This window comes from Mangifera indica, chromosome 20 (assembly GCF_011075055.1).
Source record: "Mangifera indica cultivar Alphonso chromosome 20, CATAS_Mindica_2.1, whole genome shotgun sequence".
Lineage (NCBI taxonomy): Eukaryota > Viridiplantae > Streptophyta > Magnoliopsida > Sapindales > Anacardiaceae > Mangifera > Mangifera indica.
In genome coordinates this window covers 5,544,736-5,565,289 of record NC_058156.1, presented here as the reverse complement: position 1 = coordinate 5,565,289, position 20,554 = coordinate 5,544,736, and the positions used below count along the sequence as shown (strand labels likewise).

The window sequence follows — 20,554 nt, the reverse complement described above, 5'->3', positions numbered from 1 at the left end:
AGGGTTTACGGTTTGAACAATGCTTAAAATGTTTTGATTCTTGGTTGTTTTCGTTGAATTGATTGAGGGGTTTTGTGTTATACAACGTGTAGATTTGATTTATGTGAAAATCGAAGGCCGAAACGACCAAAATTTGGCCGAAAATGGTTGCCGAAAGGATTGGCAGTCCGATCGTGGGAATAGTGTTTCCCACGGTCAAACAATTTATCCCATGGTCAGCAGACATTGACCATGGGTTAGGGGTGTAAAGTGGCTTTTCTAAAATATTGGGGTGTCGGGGAGAGTCCTTAGCCCACGTCGGGTTTTTCTGAAATTTCCCACGTGATCGTGGGTTTGGCAAAATTACGAAACTGCCCCTCTATATAAACACAGCAAAATTTCGTTTCTTCCCACGATAATCACTGTGCAATTTAAAGAAAATTCCAAAACTTCCCACTCTCACGCGGCAATCCCACGGTGAATCTCATTTCCGTCGATTTTCTTGCTTTTCGGCAACCGCAAATGGCAAAGGAGGTTAGTATATCTCTCGTAATCTTGTTTGGATCAAGTTATTGCTCATATTATTGAGATTTGATTGAGATTTTTTGGTTTGAAATTTTAGGGTTTACGGTTTGAACAATGTTTAAAATGTTTTGATTTTTGGTTGTTTTCGTTGAATTGATTGAGGGGTTTTGTGTTATACAACGTGTAGATTTGATTTATGTGGAAATCGGAGGCCGAAATGACCAAAATTTGGCCGAAATGGCTGTCGAAAGGATCGGTAGTCTGACCGTGGGAACAACGTTTCCCACGGCAAACGATTTATCCCACGGTCAATAGACATTGACCGTGGGTTAGGGGGTAAAATGGCTTTTTTTAAATATTGGGGAGCCGGAGGAGATTCGTTAGAACATAGCGGGTTTTTTTTAAAATTTGTCATATAACAGTGGACCTTTTCAATTAAGGAATTTTCATAAGGGGGTAAATTGAGAATTTTCTTCTCTAGGGTTTTTGATAGTGTAGTTTTCGAATTTTATATCCGTTTTTTTCTGTTTTAGGGTTTTTCCATATGTAATTTTCAAATTTGAGATTCGATTTTTTGAATTTTGGTGCTTTTTGACACATTTTACGATGTAATGACGTAATTTCTACTTAATATTTTGATTTTTTCGTTTATAGGATATATTGATTGGTGTTTTTGAATTTCAGTTGCGTTTTTTCGTATTTTGTCTTTTTATGATATATCGATTCATTTTTTTTAAATTTTCAAATGATTTTTCGGTTAGTGACATTTATAGGTATTTCAACTGATAGAGTTTGAATTTCAAATCTGTTTTTTCCATATATAATTTTCAAATTTAAGATTTGATTTTTCGAATTTTGGTGCTTTTTGACACATTTTACGATGTAATGACGTAATTTCAACTTAATATTTCGATTTTTCGTTTATAGGATATATTGATTCGTGTTTTTGAATTTCAATTGCATTTTTCCGTATTTTATCTTTTTATGATATATCGATTCGTTTTTTTCAAATTTTCAAATGATTTTTTGGTTAGTGACATTTATAGGTATTTCAACTGATAGAGTTTGAATTTCAAATCCGTTTTTTCAATTTTCCCCGTGTCAGGATAAATCGAGTCTTCTTTTCAAATTATCTAATGATTTTTCGATTATTCATATTCTATGGAATTTTATCGTATAGATTTCGAATTTCATTTTCATTTTTTCAAATTTCGCCGTTTCAACTTCTAGAATTCGAATTTCAATTCCGTTTTTCCTAATCCGTTTCACGATATATCGACTCGTATTGATTCATTTCTGATCAATTTTTCGATTATTAACATTAAAAGATATTTCAACGTATAGAATTCGAAGTTCAGTTCCGTTTTTTCAAATTTCACCATTTCAGGATATATCGACTCGTATTTTCAAGATTTCCGAACGATTTTTCGATTATAGTCATTTTAAGGTATTTCAAAGTATAGAATTTGAATTTCAGTTTCGTTTTTTTGAATTTCACCATTTCAGGATATATCGATTCGTACTTTCAAGATTTCTGAACGATTTTTCAATTTTCGTCACTTTAAGGTATTTCAAAGTATAGAATTCGAATTTCAGTTTCGTTTTTTCGAATTTCACTATTTCAAGATATATCGACTCGTATTTTCAAGATTTTCGCACGATTTTTCAATTATCGTCACTTTAATCGATTTCAAAGTATAGAATTCGAATTTTAGTACCATTTTTTTGAATTTCACCATTTCATGATATATCGACTCGTATTTTCCAGATTTCTGAACGTTTTTTTTATTATCGTCACTTTAAGGTATTTCAAAGTATAGAATTCGAATTTCAGTTCCGTTTTTTTGAATTTCACCATTTCAGGATATATCGATTCGTATTTTCAAGATTTTCGAACGATTTATCGATTATCGTCACTTTAAGGTATTTCAAAGTATAGAATTCGAATTTCAGTTTCCTTTTTTCAAATTTCACCATTTCAGGATATATCGACTCGTATTTTCAAAATTTTCAAACGATTTTTTGATTATTGTCATTTTAAGGTATATCAAAGTATAGAATTCGAATTTCAGTTCCGTTTTTTCAAATTTCACCATTTCAGGATATATCGATTCATATTTTCAAAAATTCCGAACGATTTTTTGATTATCGTCACTTTAAGGTATTTCAAAGTATAGAATTCGAATTTCAGTTTCGTTTTTTTGCATTTCACCATTTCAAGATATATTGACTCGTATTTTCAAGATTTTCGAACGATTGTTTGATTATCGTCATTTTAAGGTATTTCAAAGTATAGAATTCGAATTTCAGTTCCGTTTTTTCGATTTTCACCGTTTCAGGATATATCGATTCGTATTTTCAAGATTTTTTCGATTATCGTCATTTTAAGGTATTTCAAAGTATAGAATTCGAATTTCAGTTTCGTTTTTTTTTATTTTCGTCCTTTCAGGATATCTTGATTCATATTATGTTATTTTCGATCGATTTTTTGATTGTTAACATTCTAGGATATTTGAACGTATAGAACTCGAATTTCAGTTCTTATTTGTTAAGTTTTGTCATTTTCTTTTTGATTATTTGGTATTTTTCATCTTTTTATATTTTTTCCACAAATACATTTGTTCACATATTTATTTTTATGAATGTCTAACAAATTTTTAAAATTGTTACAAGATATTTCTCGCAAGAGAAGACGGGTTGACAGCGAGCTGCGAATCCCCAACGAGTCCAGACACTTGGGGGCAGATGCAATATGTCATGCATAGTGTATCGCATTATCCGGATTACTTCTACATTGACCCCGGATCAGCTACAACTATTTGAGAGGACATGTTTCGGGTATCTCCTTCGTTTACCCGAAACCAAATTCTACGGGATATTGGTCCATGCATTTCTACTCCGACAGCTACATCGACCCTCTGCCAGAGACGAGTTTTGGTTCAAGGTTAGTGGGGTTGATGTGAGATTTAGCCCGTTTGAGTTTGCACTGGTGATAGGTCTTTCGTTTAGTCGACGGACTGATGTTTCTTCATATATGCCTCGCTCCTCCGGACATAGGATCAGGGATATTTACTTTTGAGGTTTTTCGACTTTGCAGTATCACGACATAGAGTGTGTTTTCTTGTCGAGACCATGGGGGGATGACGATATTGACGCTGTCAAGATGGTGTTGTTGTATGTTCTTCATATGGTTTTGTTGGGGAATGATCGACGAAAGAAGATGTCCACAGATTATTTACAGTTAGTAGATCATCTGCACAGGTTTAATTCCTACCCCTGGGGCGTTGTTGTGTGGCAGATGACATACGATTCTATGTCACAGGCGAGTGAGAGAGTGTGTTCCGGACGGATACCTGAAATTCATAAATATGACCTCTATGGATTTCCTTTCGCATTTTAGGTAAGTTTTATAATATTATATATATAATATATTAATTTACAAAAAATATAAATTGATTTATTTAAATCGTAAATAATTATATTGCAGTATTGGATATATGAGACGTTGGAGACCTTGCACGACTGGGTTGATCTTATTGATATCTATATGTCTCCACGGATGTTTAGGTGGCGTACGAGGGACGTTCCTAGTTGGGCTCATATAGACACTATTTTCACTTGTGGCCCGGTATGTACTTATTAATTAATAAGTTGATTAATTCATTGAATGTTGTAATTATTTTAACTTATATCTCTTCATCGTTAGGATGATGTCACATTCCCGCTTCATCTGTCCCCGATGGAGAAGGGGTTATCATGATATGTTGACATCCGTGAATACACCGGTTTAGGGGATGTTGATTCATCTTCATCATCTTCAATTCCTCTCGCCACTGAAGACGGGGCTTCTCCTATCTTAGGACATTCAGATATACCTGTGGAGACCTCCGAGACATATAAGGAGCCTCTATGTCCCCCTGGGGTTTAGAGCCCTCTGCCCACTGACCATCCTGGAGTGGAGGATTATACTACCCATCACGTCACCGATGAGTGTTTTCCATCTGTACCATCTACAACGTCGACATTAGATGCTATATTGACGCACCGGGGTGCTACAATTTTACGTGAGATATCGAGTTTTCGTGACTATATCTAATCCCAAATGACTCGATTACGTGATGATGTGGGTCGATTACATGATCGTATGACTTCTTTGGAGGACATCGTCACACGTATATGTCCAGCACCCGTCACTCAGGTTGTAAACCCACTTCTAATTTATTACTTATAAAAAATATACGAAGTCTTATTATTCTAACAACTATAATTACATTTGTACAAAAGAGAGACGATGTTATTGGGATGACCTCCCTCGTTGATACCGCAATACCATCCCATCAGTCACATGAGGTACGTATGTAATTTCAAATTTATATTTAATGCCCTAATGTTGTTATTATATTACAATATCATTATATATAAAATGTCATTGAATAGATTTAATATTACTATTATCTTAGGGTAGTCGATAAGATGGGGCACCGGTTGACCCTTCGGTGACTTCACCCATCCGACCTGAGGTATGTCACTTATCAATAGAACTTAATTTTTAATACTGTTTTGTTATCGATTAATTCATTTTATATATTTGTATAAGGTCTTCGTCATGAAGGCCAACCGATCGGATCTCCTATCGCTTTAGATCCTCCACTGGAGGTATGAAAATTATTGTTCATATTATATTTTATATGAAAAATCATTTACCATTTTTTCCTTTTGATGCATATAGGGAATCGACATTGATATATCATCGATCGAGGGTTATCTCCGAACACCTTCCCTGGAAGTCCAGGTTATGAGGATTTAAAAAATATCATTGATCAATATATATATAATATATTATATATTTTTTTAATGATGTTTTGTCTCTTTTTCAGGACGAGCGACTATGGTTACTTGCTGATATCCCGAGCTCAACCAAAAAGCTTGTGGATATTAGTTCACAAGAGGAAGACTTCCAGGAGGATGTTTCTGAGACCGTCCACATTGAGGTTTGTCAATTATAATTAATAAATAAATATAATTGACAAATATATGTCACTAAGATGTTTTTATATATAATTATGCAGTCTGTCGAGGGAGCACGTGCTGTGGACTTGACCGTTATTTAGGATTCTCCAACTAAACCTCCTGCCGCATACATGGAGAAGGTAATATAAATCGAATAATGTGTATGATTTTGTAGAATGAAATAATGAATTAATAGTTTTTTGTATCATGCAGTTGTTCGTATAGCATGTGGTCGGATCGTCCGGAAGAGTCTGCTGGTTCACACCCCGTATACAAATCCACTCAGAGGGAGGGCAAAACGATAACTCATGATGATTCCATCCTCTGCATCAAAGCGTGAGGAATCTTTCCTCACATGGTATACTAGAGCTGCGGTTTCTGACACACATGATGTCTACTTCATAGGATCGAAGTCAAAGGACAGCTTTTAGAGGCTTGTTGTAGAGTTGCGCGAGTGGTTGACCGACGATGTGAGTTGTCTATACTATATAATTTGGTAAAAAGTTTGATATATTTATTAATAACTAACACGTGAACTTGTTTATACCATTTTAGCATGTGGATTCTTTTTTGGCTTTATTACGTTAGCACCAGGACGAGCACCGTGCGACTGTTTCCCAGTGTTGGATGACTGCCCACACATTCTTCGGAGGTCATATTGAGATGGCTTGGAAGAGTTGGCAGACCACACCGATTGACGAGTTTGAGTTTTTGGGGGTCTTCACGAGGATGGTTGAGACAGCGTATACCCCGGGATTGTTGTACAAACCATGGGGGATGGTCGATCAGGTATAGTATATATATTTTTATTACATTGAATTGGTTAATGACAACGATAATTAACTAAAATTTGTCATTGTTTATAGGTTTACATCCCTATAAACTTCGACAACTCACATTGGGTCGTCGGAGTTATAGATTTTCGTGAGTGGTCGATTACGGTATACAATTCGGAGGTATCATATTCGGGGAATATGGGGTCTCTTGAGTAGCGCATGCAACCGTATTTGACATTCATTCCCGCGTTATTAGACGTAACAAGTTTTTGGATAGCTTCTGGGAGGACTCCACGACGTGATTCCCTCACTTTGTATCGAGCGACGGATGTCCTCAACAGGGATTGGGCTTTGGTGACTCTGGTGTGTTTATGTTACGTTTTTTTGAGTGTTTGACGTTGTCACGGAGCTACGATTTTTCCTGAGAGTCGTCTACCTCTATGCGTCGACGTTTAGCGTCGCAGTTGTATTTTCATTGTATCGAGTAGCTCACAGATGTATATTTAGTTACCTCGTTGTTTGTTTATCGTTCTTTATATGTTTGTATACATATATTTATTGTATGTGTATATGTGTACGATGTACTTTATCTGTCATTATATGTAGATATGTATTTGATTTCATTCTATATGTGATTTGAGTGATGTATCGTAAAACGGTGAAATTCAAATTCTAAAAGTTGAAATACCCTAGAATGACAATAATAAAAAACTTCTTCAGAAATCTGAAAAATACGAGTCGATATATCGTAAAACGGTGAAATTCAAAAAAACAGAATTGAAATTCGAATTCTAAAAGTTGAAATACCCTAGAATGGCAACAATCGAAAAATTCTTCAGAAATTTGAAAAATACGAGTCGATCTATCGTAAAACGGTGAAATTCGAAAAAACGAAACTAAAATTCGAATTCTAAAAGTTGAAATACCCTAGATTGGCAACAATCAAAAAATTCTTCGGAAATCTAAAAAATATGAGTCGATCTATTATAAAACGGTGAAATTCAAAAAAATGAAATTGAAATTCGAATTCTAAAAGTTGAAATACCCTAGAATGACAACAATCAAAAAATTCTTCAAAAATCTGAAAAATACGAGTCGATATATCGTCAAACGGTGAAATTTGAAAAAACGGAACTGAAATTCGAATTCTAAAAGTTGAAAAACCCTAGAATGGTAACAATCGAAAAATTCTTTAGAAATATAAAAAATACGAGTCGATCTATCGTAAAACGGTGAAATTCGAAAAAACGAAACGTAAATTCGAATTCTAAAAGTTGAAATACCCTAGAATGGTAACAATCAAAAAATTTTTCAAAAATCTGAAAATACGAGTCGATCTATCGTAAAACGATGAAATTCAAAAAAACGGAACTGAAATTCGAATTCTAAAAGTTGAAATACCCTAGAATGGCAACAATTAAAAAATTCTTCGGAAATATGAAAAATACGAGTCAATCTATCGTAAAACGGTAAAATTTGAAAAAACGGAACTGAAATTCGAATCCTGAAAGTTGAAAAACCCTAGAATGGGAACAATCAAAAAATTCTTCGGAAATCTGAAAAATACGAGTAGATCTATCGTAAAATGGTGAAATTCGAAAAAGCGGAATTGAAATTCGAATTTTAAAAGTTGGAAAACCCTAGAATGACAATAATCAAAAAATTCTTCGGAAATCTAAAAAATACGAGTCGATATATTGTAAAACGGTGAAATTCGAAAAAACGGAACTGAAATTTGAATTCTATAAGTTGAAAAACCCTAAAATGACAACAATCTGAAAAATACGAGTCGATATATCGTAAAACAGTGAAATTCGAAAAAACAGAACTGAAATTCGAATTCTAAAAGTTGAAATACCTTATAATGGTAACAATCGAAAAATTCTTTGGAAATATGAAAAAGATGAGTCAATATATCAAAATACCCCCCAAATTTTAATAATATTTTGTTTGACCCCTCAATTATCTATTTTTAAAATTTCATTGAGAAATTTATAATACTCATATAATGTTTAATATCACAATACCCCTAATTTTAATAAAATTTCATTTAACCCCTTCTAGTGAGTGAGAAGGTTTATAGAAATAAAGGGAAAGATAATTTTGGTATTTTAGAAAAAATCATGGGTATTTTTGTTTAAGAAAGTAAATTTGGGCATTTTTACTTGAAAATAGTGATTTTGGACATTTTTACTTTGTGAGAGGGTATTTTGGCCATTTTTGATAATTTCCCAATTAAAAATGTTATACATGGGAGATGTTAAAGGGGACCCGTGGCCCCATCCAGGCTGAAAAATAGACCATAAAACTGACCACTGCCACTTCCAATCATACTCTTACATTCAATAATTGCCTATAAATAAATAAAAGGTATGGGTTCCTGTACACAAAGTCACCATCACGATAGGTTTTTCAAGACTTTAGTGGGAAGCAAAAGCTTTCACCAAAGTTAATCTCTCATTTCAAGGATGCAATAATCCATCCCAAGAAAGTCGTACCCACCATACACAATAAACCCACAAATTTCCTGACTGAAGCTCAGACATTAACTCAATTGAAAATAAGGCAATCAGATGTTAATATACGGTATATTTCATCATTTCTTTTAATGTCCCCGGAGAAAAAAACACTTTAAGTCTACGGCAAAAACCAAACGAAAACTTGCATATGCATTCACAATTCAACTATAAAAAGTTGATAAAATTTTCAACATGAGTCGGGTTGTGGCTCTCCTCCTACCTTTCCATTGCCCCTTCTTCTTGTGGTTCCGACCCTCCATGCTTTCACCATTTCTCTTCAATATATCATGAATATTATAAGTGATTAAGCAGCTGCAATGGTGCTAGTACGGAACGAATATTCCTGATTTTTGTTTGATGATTTCCTTTGCTCTTTCTTCCTTAAAGCCTTCATCGATAAAGAGAGGTTCCGGTTCTTCTCTTTAGCTTCGTCCATATCTATCTGCTCTTGTCTACACTCTTCACTGCAAAATGGAGTGTCTCCTCTGCATAACACCAAAATATCCATCAGTAATAAACACCAACCATCCAAGTACTCGCACTAAAATTTCTAAACAATCAGTTTTTAATTTCATTTAGACTTCCCCAATTTGTTCAACAAAATAACATCCCCAATTTGGTTTAGAACAAAAACAATTATCTAAAAACACTTCCCAATTTGTTCAAGTTCACGCTTTTCCGATTATAATTGACACTTTCCTAAAAATTTCAGAAATTTAGAAGCTAGCAGTAAGTCTTGAGATCTAGAACATAACACACAACTCACAACTCATAAAAAAATGTCATCTGAAAGTCCTAAGAACAATGGCTGACCTGTACATGTAGATATCTCTATTCCCAAGAAGTTTCTTGCAGAGCGAACACGCTTCCAAGAAATACGGATGATGCTCTTCATTTCTCGCATCGTAAAACCTGCCTCCAGATCTCAGAGAAAAACAAGCCATGGAAGACGATGAAGAAAGATTCAAGATACTATTCTTCCTCGCATAAGAAATAGGTCTAGAAAACAAAGTATAATTACTATGGTGATGGTTCCCGGAGAACCCAGCTTCCATATCAGCCAGAGATGCCAACCCATTATCCTCCTCAATAAAATAAGGCCTTCTTAAAACTAGAAAATCCATTTCTGTTGGATTTTATTGAAGTTCTTCAAATGCAAGACGACTTATCTTTGAGAAAAAACAGAGAGAAAGAAGCTTCTTTTTTTATTGTCAAGAAAAGAGAAGAGTGGGTGTTCATATTATAAACATAGGTTGGTGAGGAACTGACAGGTTTTTGTAGCAAAACCATGGCCTTAAACAACGGCTGGTTTCAAAGAACCCGTGTGATTGGTAAATCAACGGGCTTTCTTTACCTGGAGCTCCAAGTTGTAAGATATTTTGTTAGTTTCTGTAGCTCTATTTGACGTTCCTTTTTTATAAATCTACAAAAATGCCATCTGTGGTATTGTAGAGTAGAGGACACTGTGACAGTGGCCTGGCTGGCTAGTCACACTTATGCCTCTCTCTCATTTTGAGTGGTAAGGTAAGGCCTCGGGGAGATTAAATTGAGAAATCTTTTTATTCGTCAATTGTCATGATGGATCAAACGAAAGTTATAGAGATTATTGAAACCATAAATTTTTTAGTTAAAACATTAATAATAATGATGGAAGAGTTTATTTTATTTTCTTGGGAGCTCTCTTAAAATGAATATTATTTTTGGATGAGATTTCTTGTAATTTTAAAATTTTTGTAAGTTAATAACTATAAAAAATGTTAAGTATATAGTCTAATATTCATTTATGTGAGGACATCTGACATGGCAGATTCCACATCCTCTGCCATGTCAACATGTTGCCACATCAGACATGCAGTTTTAATTTTTTTAAACATTTTTACACCCAAATAAATTAATATTCACACAAAATCTGATTACAAAATCTAAAATTAAAAAACGTCTATCGTTGTTTTCTGAAAGCACCACAGTTGCTCCGGTTCCAATAGTTGCAAAGGAGAAAACTCTTGCTGTAATTAATAGTAAGTCCTCTTTCTGATTCAGAAATAGCAAACAATCTGTGATTATATGTACCTAGATTGATTAGTCTTTTGTTGATTATTTATTTTTAATCTTCAATTATTCTTCTGTGAATAAATTTTGTTGAGCACTAAAACAAATATATTTTATCAAATGACTTGTGAGTTTGATTTCACCTGAGTCAACTATTCTGAGTTTGACTGCATCGCCATTTGTTCCTGTCCAAAAATAATTGAAATTTTGAATAATGTGTTTGCTAACTTGAATTTTGAGTTTGCCATTTACCTTGCAGGGACGTCTTTTCTGCAAGTGTGTTGAGTGGTTTTTGTTGGTTGCTGCTACTTTGCCTGGGGCCTTTTTTTCTGCAGATGTGTTGTGATGGTTTTCGCTGTTGTTGAGTCTTAGTTTTGTGTCCTCATTTTTTTTTTTTTTTGTTTCAACTCGGTAACTTATTGCTTACTATGCGGGAAATGGTGAGCTTTGTGTTCTGCTGCATGCATCTCCTTGGGTCTTGGCAGCTTCGGCTATCCTCTGGGGCAAATAATTAAAATTTTGAGTAGTCCTGTTTGTTAGGTTGAATTTTGTTTGGTATTTCAGTAATTCTTGAGTTAATGTCATAATTTATTGCACTTTGATATCATATTGACATATTCTAATGATTCAGGTATTTTAGTACATGATTGGTTGTCCTCTAGGGGGTTTGTTTGAGTTGGTTTCAAGGGTCTTGTTGTATACAGTGCTTCTGGGTTCTTGTAAAGTTATGTGTATTTCTTTTATGCATTTGTTATTTTGTTCCATATCTTACTTTGTGTAGGTACTTAACAATATGAGTTTAGGATGTTTCTTTTCTGTGTACAATATATATATATATATATATATATATAAAATTTATAACTCGCTTATTGCTTGTCGAAAATAATGTGTATTTATCTAAGTCAAACATACGGGGAACTGCGTAAATTCTTACTGTTTGGTGTTCATTCTCTGTATTTAGTATTTAATTCTTGGGTAGAAGGCGTGTACACTGCTTGCTTGACGTAGGATACTAATCGTCTATATATATTAATTTTCTGTGATTGTTTGTGAACTTGAGTTGTGTGTTTGTGAGTCATGAGACACCCTATTTTTTCTGAATGTAGGTTGTAGGTGTCAGTTTTTTCTTCATGGCTTCATGCAGTTACTTCCATGGCTTAATGGTAATTGCTTCATGCAGTTACTTCTTCATGGCTTAGTGGTCTGTAACTCCCATGTATTATGGTTTATAACTCCCATGCCATAACTCCACAAGTTGCGTAGCATTCTTGATGGTAGAATACTTTTTAAGGCTATAAATAGGGTCTCTGGGTGAGCTTTTTCTACAAGTGAAAACATACACCATTCTATGAGAAAAAGAGATCACCTAGAAGACGAAACTTGCAAGCAATTTTCAGAGGATTGTACTGCATCAAATCGTCAAGCAATGACTGGAGGTTAGCGTTTAACATTCTGCAATATAATTTTGGTTTCTATCTTGCATACTCAGTATATATATGCTTAGATAGAGACCATATACATGTTTTTACATTTGGTATCAGAGCTATTTTATGCCTCTGCCTTGCTTTGATTTGTATAACATGCAAAATTTTATGTAATCCCGAATTTCTTTAGAAAGAGAAAGTTGGCTGTTGGCATTTTTTGTTTAAAATTTTTATTTAGATGAATTCTACATCAAAAACTGAGAATTTTGATATATGGAATGTCAAAATCAGAGTTTTGTAGACTGATTTAGAGTGCAAAATGTATATAGGTCTGTCGACCTGAATCTTGACCTGGCTAGAGGTCAGGGACGATCTTCAGATGACATGTCATTTGCTTTTGGTTTCTGTAGACGACATGTCATACCCATCACTTCTGTCTCTTTTGTTATGCACTGCCAGCCGACATGACATCTGCATTCATTTCCAGTGGATGACATGTCGTTCATCTACTTTATTAAAATGTAAAAATTTACTTCAGTCTCGCGTCTTGAACCCAGACCATAAGGCACAAGGTTTTGAGTGAGACACTTGCAGCTCAGCCAATTTCATTTTCGTTGAGAATTCAGGACATCGTACATTGTTATATGCTTTAGTTTTAGTTTTTATAAAATTTTTGGTGTTTATTAAATAATTTAATATTGTTTAATTTTATGCATAATTTTGGTTTAAATGAAATTATACTTTAAATAATTTCTTAAGGATTATATGCATAAAATTATATGTCATGTGATTAGTATAATATTTGATTGATCATAGAGTAGCCACAACATCATTGATTATATCAAAGTTATACATTAAGTATCATGAGATCACATTTAGTTATATGACATCAATTGTAATTAATCAATGTAAGTATGATAAATTTTATCCCACAGGAATTTTTATTATATTTATGTGATTAATTAGGATGAAATAACAAATTATTTTTTTTCAATCTACCCACAAGAATTAAGAAAAGGAATATAATTTGGTAGTTTCATCATACGGTTTATATATTTGTATATAAACCTATTTAAATTAAAAACTTAGCGCACAGACAGTTTTTATGTTATATGGTTTATATATTTAAAACATGTTTATACATTGGTAGAACATGATATTACTTTTGATAGCTTCAAATTTAGTGACTTAAGCGTGTATATTAATATTTATTTGCAGTTATTCAACCTGTGAATTTCTCTGATAATGTATGTGATGTTCCTATTTTGAGTGGTGACAATTATAAAATTTGGAAGGAGAAAATTCTTCTCCAGTTAGGGTGTATGGACATTGATTATGCTATTAGGAAAGATGAACCACCTACAGCTACAGAAACTAGCACTCAGAATGAAATTGCCCTGTATGAGCATTGAGAGCGATCTAATCGCTTGAGTATGATGTTCATCAGGACACGCATATCTGCTAGTATTCGTGGTTCAATCCTTGAGTGTAATAATGTCAGGCAATTACTGAAGGCTATTGATGAACAGTTTGAGTCTTCAGATAAAGCACTTGCCAACACTCTAATAACAAAGTTTACATCAATGAAGCTCATTAGTGTTAAAGGTGTGCGTGAGCATATCATGCAAATGAGGGATATTGCGGCTCAACTTAAGGCTCTTGAGATTGAGATGTCTGAATCTTTCCTGGCGCATTTCATTCTAAATTCTCTTCCACAACAATACGGACCTTTCAAAATCTCTTATAACACACATAAGGAAAAATGGTCAATCAATAAACTTCTGACCATGTGTGTTCAAGAGGAAGGAAGGTTGTTGATTGAAATGAATGAAAGTGCATATATGGTTACACAAGGGAAGAAGAAGAAAAACCAAGCTAAGTATAAGGGAAAGGATAAAATATTTAATCAGCCCGAATTTAAGAAGGGATCCAAATGTTTTTTCTGTAAAAAGAAAGGACATGTGAAAAAGGATTGCATTAAGTTTAAAGCTTGGCTTGAAAAGAAAGGTAATCCAATTTCACTTGTATGTTATGAATCTAATATGGTTGATGTTTGTCATAACACTTGGTGGATTGATTTTGGTTCTACAATCCATATTTCAAATACCTTGCAGGGCTTTCTAAACTAAAGGAAGTCGATGGCCAGTGAACAAAGCATCTATTCAGGAAATAAGATGCGTTCACATGTGGAAGCGGTCGGAACGTGCAGATTAGTTTTAGATTCTGGTTTTGTTTTGGATTTAGAACGAACCTTTTATATTCCAAGTTTCTCTAGAAACTTGATTTTTGTTTCAAGACTTATACCCTTTGGATTTTCCTTTACATTTAATGAAACTGCATTTAGTTTGATTTATAAATCTGCAGTTGTGGGAAATGGTACATTGTCTGATGGTTTGTTCCAAATTCATTTACAAAACAATGTTTCATTTAATTTAATGCATGTTCAAGATAATGTTGCTATTAAAAGGAGTGTTATGAATGAAAATTCCTCTATATTGTGGCATCAGAGATTGGGACATATCTCCATAGAAAGGATTAAAAGGTTAGTGAATGATGGCGTACTAGATATTCTAGATTTTACTGATTTTGATACTTGCATGGGTTGTATAAAGGGAAAACAAACCAACAAGTCAAAGAAAGGTGCCAAGAGGAGTTAAGACATATTAGAAATCATACATACAGATATTTGTTATCCTGATATGGATGCTTATGGTCAAAAATACTTCATCTCATTTATTGATGATTATTCACGATACATGTATCTCTACATGCTCCTTAACAAGAATAAAGCATTAGATGCCTTTAAGGTTTTCAAGGCAGAAGTAGAGAAACAATCTGGAAAACAAATTAAAATCGTGAGATTAGATAGAGGTGGAGAATATTATGGTAAATACACTCATGATGGATAAACACCTGGTCCATTTGTAAGGTTTCTTGAAGAAAATGGGATTGTTGCCCAATACACTATGCCTGGTTCTTCGGACCAAAATGGTATAGCGGAAAAAAGAAACCGAACTCTATTGGACATGGTGTGGAGTATGCTTAGCAGCTCCAAACTTCCTAAATCATTGTGGGTAGAAGCTCTTAAAACTGCAGTGTATATATTGAACCGAGTTCCAACCAAGGCTGTTTCTAAAACACCATTTGAGTTATTTAAAGGTTGGAAATCGAGTTTGCATCATATACGCGTTTGGGGATGCTGGTCTGAAGTAAGAGTTTATAATCCACATGAGAAGAAATTAGACCCAAGGACTATAAGTGGTTATTTCATTGGATATGCTGAAAAGTCTAAGGGTTATAGATTTTATTGTCCATTACATAACACTAGAATAATGGAATCTCGAAATACAAAATTTCTTGAAAATGACTTAATCAGTGGGAGCGATCAATCTCAGGATTTAATTTTTGAGAAAGATCATTCAGATACTCAACCACCTATTTCGAGTAATAGATTGGTTGTTATTTACAACACCCCTCAAGTTCAAATGGATGTTGAACAACCAATTAATGAAGTTCCACAAGTTGCTGATAATACTCTAGTAGATCAAATTGTTCAACAACCTTCATATATTGTTGAGCCACCAGTTGTACACTCTACTCCATAAGAGGATAGTGTTACAACATTAAGAAGATCAACTAGAATGAAGAAATCAGTTATTTCTAGTGATTATATAGTGTATTTACAAGAAATTGACCATAATTTAGGAGCCGAAGATGATCCTATTACGTTTTCACAAGCAATGGATTGCAGTAAATCTATTTTGTGGTACAATGCTATGAAAGATGAGATAGAATCTATGAAGAGTAATAGAGTCTGGGATCTTGTCAAGTTACCTAATGGGACAAAGGCCATTGGGTGTAAATGGGTCTATAAAACAAAGAAAGACTCATTAGGTAACATCGAGAGATATAAAGCAAGACTCGTTGCTAAGGGTTTCACTCAAAATGAGGGAATCGATTATACGAAGACTTTTTCTCTTGTATCTAAGAAAGATTCTTTCTGTATTATAATGGCATTAGTAGCACATTTTGACTTGGAACTGCATCAAATGGATGTGAAAACGACATTCCTCAATCGAGATTTAGAGGAAGAGGTATATATGAAACAACCTGAAGGATTCTCCTCTAGTGATGGTGAGCATTTGGTGTGCAAGCTTAGGAAGTCCATATATGGATTGAAACAAGCATCTCGTCAATGGTATTTGAAATTCCATGAGGTTATCTCTTCATTCGGTTTTGAAGAGAATATCATGGATCAATGTATATACTAGAAGGTCAGTGGGAGTAAAATTTGTTTCCTTGTTCTATATGTGGATGATATATTACTTGCAACCAATGATAAAGGATTACTTTATGAGGTGAAACAATTTCTCTCTAAAAACTTTGATATGAAAGATATGGGTAAGACGTCTTATGTCATTAGCATTAAGATTCATAGAAACAGACCTCAAGGCATACTAGGTCTATCTCAAGAAACCTATATCAACAAAGTTTTAGAGAGATTTCGAATGAAAGATTGTTCACCAAGTATAACACCAATTGTGAAGGGTGATAAGTTCAATTTGAACCAATGCCCTAAAAGGGAACTTGAAAAGGAACAAATGCAAAACATTCCCTATGCTTCAGCTGTTGGAAGCCTTATGTATGCTCAGGTTTGCACAAAACCTGACATTGCATTTGCTGTTGGGATGTTACGAAGATATCAGAGTAACCCAGGTATAGACCACTGAAGAGCTACAAAGAAAGTGATGTGGTACCTTCAAGGGACCAAAGAATACATGCTTATATATAAACAGACTGATAATTTAGAGGTAGTTGGTTACTCCGATTCGGATTTTGCCAGCTGTGTTGATTCAAGAAAATCAACATCTGGATATATTTTCTTGTTTGCCAGCGGAGCCATATCTTAGAGGAGTGCTAAGTAGTTATTGATTGCTACATCTACCATGGAGGCTGAGTTTGTTTCTTATTTTGAGGCTACATCACATGGTGTATGGTTGAAGAGTTTCATATCTAGGCTTAGGATTGTGGATTCTATTTCTAATCCGATAAAAATTTATTGTGACAATTCAACTGCTGTTTTCTTGGCTAAAAATAATAAAAGTAGTAGTCGAAGTAAACATATCGACATTAAGTATTTAGCCATTAAGGAACGTGTAAAAGAAAGTAAAGTGGTCATTGAACACGTCAGCACTGAATTGATGATTGCCGATCCTTTGACAAAAGGCATGCCACCAAAAAGTTTTAAGGATCATGTAGAGCGAATGGGAGTTGGTCTTATGTTGTAATAGTGATGGGAGTTGGTTCCATCATGTGATTTGATGTATATACATTTTCTATAAGAAAATTATTCAGTTTTTCAATTGATTAAGTTTTCTCATTTTATGTGCACATTTTGGTTGAGAAAATAATCAAATTTGGACCCAGAATAAACATAAGGTTTATTCATTAAGTTATAGAGGAATGAATACATCGTGATACATGGAAGATAATACTCGTGCTTTGGAGGACTTATCGCCATGATTCGTGTATTTTATTTCTTTACTTCAGTATGTGGATTAATGGGTTACAGACCAAGTGGGAGAATGTCAGTTTTTTCTTTATGGCTTCATGCAGTTACTTCCATGGCTTAATGGTAACTGCTTCATGCAGTTACTTCTTCATGGCTTAGTGGTCTGTAACTCCCATGTATTATGGTTTATAACTCCCATGCCATAACTCCACAAGTTGCGTAGCATTCTTGATGGTAGAATGCTTTTTAAGGCTATAAATAGGGTCCCTGGGTGAGCTTTTTCTACAAGTGAAAACATACACCATTTTATGAGAAAAAGAGATCACCTGGAAGACGAAACTTGCAAGCAATTTTCAGAGGATTGTACTGCATCAAATCGTCAAGCAATGGCTGGAGGTTAGTGTTTAATATTTCGCAATATAATTTTGGTTTCTATCTTGCATACTCAGTATATATATGCTTAGATAGAGACCATATACATGTTTTTACAGTAGACGCTGTTGTGGTCTTTAAGGTGCAAAGAAATTCTAGATCAGAAGCAAGAAAGGAAGAAATGCATGTAAACAAGAGGTGGAGGTAACATATGTTTGTTTTACTTTCTATATTTTATGACGTTCTTTTGTCTCTTGCGGAAATCTTGACTTGTTATATGTGTCCTTTAGAGTAAGGCTAGTGACAAATTCCTTGCCAAATTTCCTGAACATTGCATCACCAAATTCTTTAACAAAAATTATACCCCATGATCTAACAAACGTAGCATGGGGGAAAAGAATTTAATTATTAGTTGGGTAATACAAGAATTTATGGAAATATTCAATTAAGGTCTCCTATTCATAATTTGTTTTTCAAGTTTTTTAGCTTAGTAAAACTTTATGCAAAAAGTTCAATGTGTTTTCTTATGATATTATTGCAGAGACTTTGTTTGATGTTGTGCCATTGCGAATTAATGAAGCAAAGGAGAAATGGAAGACTATCCCATTTTAAGGGTAACACAGTTCAATTAGTAGTTGTTTTCGATAGGGATCACTCCTTCAACAGATCTCCCAATGTGATGGGTAAAAAGATGACAACAAATAAAACTCATGAACATGTTAGAGATTTATCTTGCGGCTTATAAGAGCAAGCAAAGAGACTATCAAATTGAGAGCTGATGAAAATGTCATAATAGAAGTTATCTTCAAAGTGGAATGCTTTTGTTTATCGCAAAATGTAGAAAGACTTTTTTATATATTTGTAATGTCAAATGCAATAGTATTTAGGGAATTACTACTTCAAATGTTAAAACTACTATTATATTTTGTATAATAACTTGTGCTGTTGATTTTAAATCTTCTTTTACGTGACAACCGTGAAGAGTATTTTCAGATGTTTTATGTGGTTGGTGGCATAAAAGAATCGACTGCAAGATTAACAAAACAAAACTAAAAACTCATAAAAACTATAAATAAATTTACAAATCAAAGTTATACAATATGACTCCAAATATTTTATTATATGTTAAAATTCATAACATCATCACCTAGAAAATCAACATGCTTCCATTGATAATGTTAAAAGAATCAAAATATACAAAAAGCCTTTAAATTCTATATATCTGTTTTTGCAACATAATCCATAGACTATCACTATGTCCCTTATTAAATCTACAAAAGTTTCTTAGCTGATATAACACTTATTGTAAAGCTATTTTCCATCATTTACATGTCTATATGAAATAAAATAATTCACACTTATATACACATACAGTTGCAAGATGATACTTCAAAAGAACTCTCTTGCAATATTAATAAAATACAAGCAATTTTTTATTTATCATGAAATGAATAAACAAAAAACAATATATTAAGTTAAATTAAAATACTAAATTTTTAACTTTCTATTTTTAATCATTTTTTGTATACACAATTTCTTTTCTTTCACTTTATGAACAATTTGATCAATCTTTCATTACTTTCTTTTGGACGACCTTTGCTACGAACAGCCTGTGAAGTAAGAATATTCTTGTTATCCTCATTCAAAGTACAATCAACAACTTCACGTTTCTTCCTACTATTATTTGACATGTTTGGACTTGTATAAATCCTTCCAACACTTTCACTTGACATCAACTTATTCTTTATATCATTTATTTTCCCTATCACCATATTATAATCATCATCATTGTTTGATATTAAATCTACAACAATATTGAATAAATTAAACAATTTATCAAACCTTTGCCTTTCCAGATTGGTGCTCCAACTATTATAACTTATTTTGACTTTGGTATGACATCTATTTATGTTTTCCTTCCATTGCCTTAAAATGAACTTTTTTGGTACATGAGAAATTTGCTTCTGAATTAGCACGACAACTGCATGTTGACATAAAATTTCTTTAAACTCAAACATTCAATAGTTGCAACGAACATCACAAGTTCTTTCATCAAAGTAAACCATAAAAGGAACACAACAATGAGTCTTTCCAACCATAACATCTTCTTGTATTAGAAATTCCATATATGAATCAATCTCTTTAGAAGAAGACAATCCACAATAGATCGTGGCAAGCAAGCTCTTGTTGAAATTCTTTGAATTTTGTTATTGTATATGCATCTTGAAATTGTTTCTCAATTGGATAAGAGGTTATGCAAGGGATCCAGACTTGAAAGATCTAAAATCAGCCTCCCTTTCTTTTTCCACTTTATCACATAATCCATTTTCATATTGTTCCACAAACTGCTTTAAAATGGTTTTTGAATTGACATAACTATCAAAAAAT

At 33.6% G+C, this 20,554-nt stretch overlaps 1 protein-coding gene across 1 annotated transcript; it reads right to left on the bottom strand.

Annotated features, from left to right (window-relative positions):
* Nucleotides 1–8,864: 8,864 nt before the first annotated feature.
* On the bottom strand, nucleotides 8,865–10,057 carry LOC123204014 (FCS-Like Zinc finger 1-like). Its single transcript, XM_044620538.1, has 2 exons — nucleotides 9,623–10,057; nucleotides 8,865–9,294 (listed from the first exon to the last, which is right to left on the bottom strand). The coding sequence occupies exons 1-2, from the start codon at nucleotides 9,931–9,933 to the stop codon at nucleotides 9,114–9,116; spliced, it is 492 nt and encodes a 163-aa protein (XP_044476473.1). The 5' UTR covers nucleotides 9,934–10,057; the 3' UTR covers nucleotides 8,865–9,113.
* Between the last annotated feature and the right edge of the window lie 10,497 nt (nucleotides 10,058–20,554).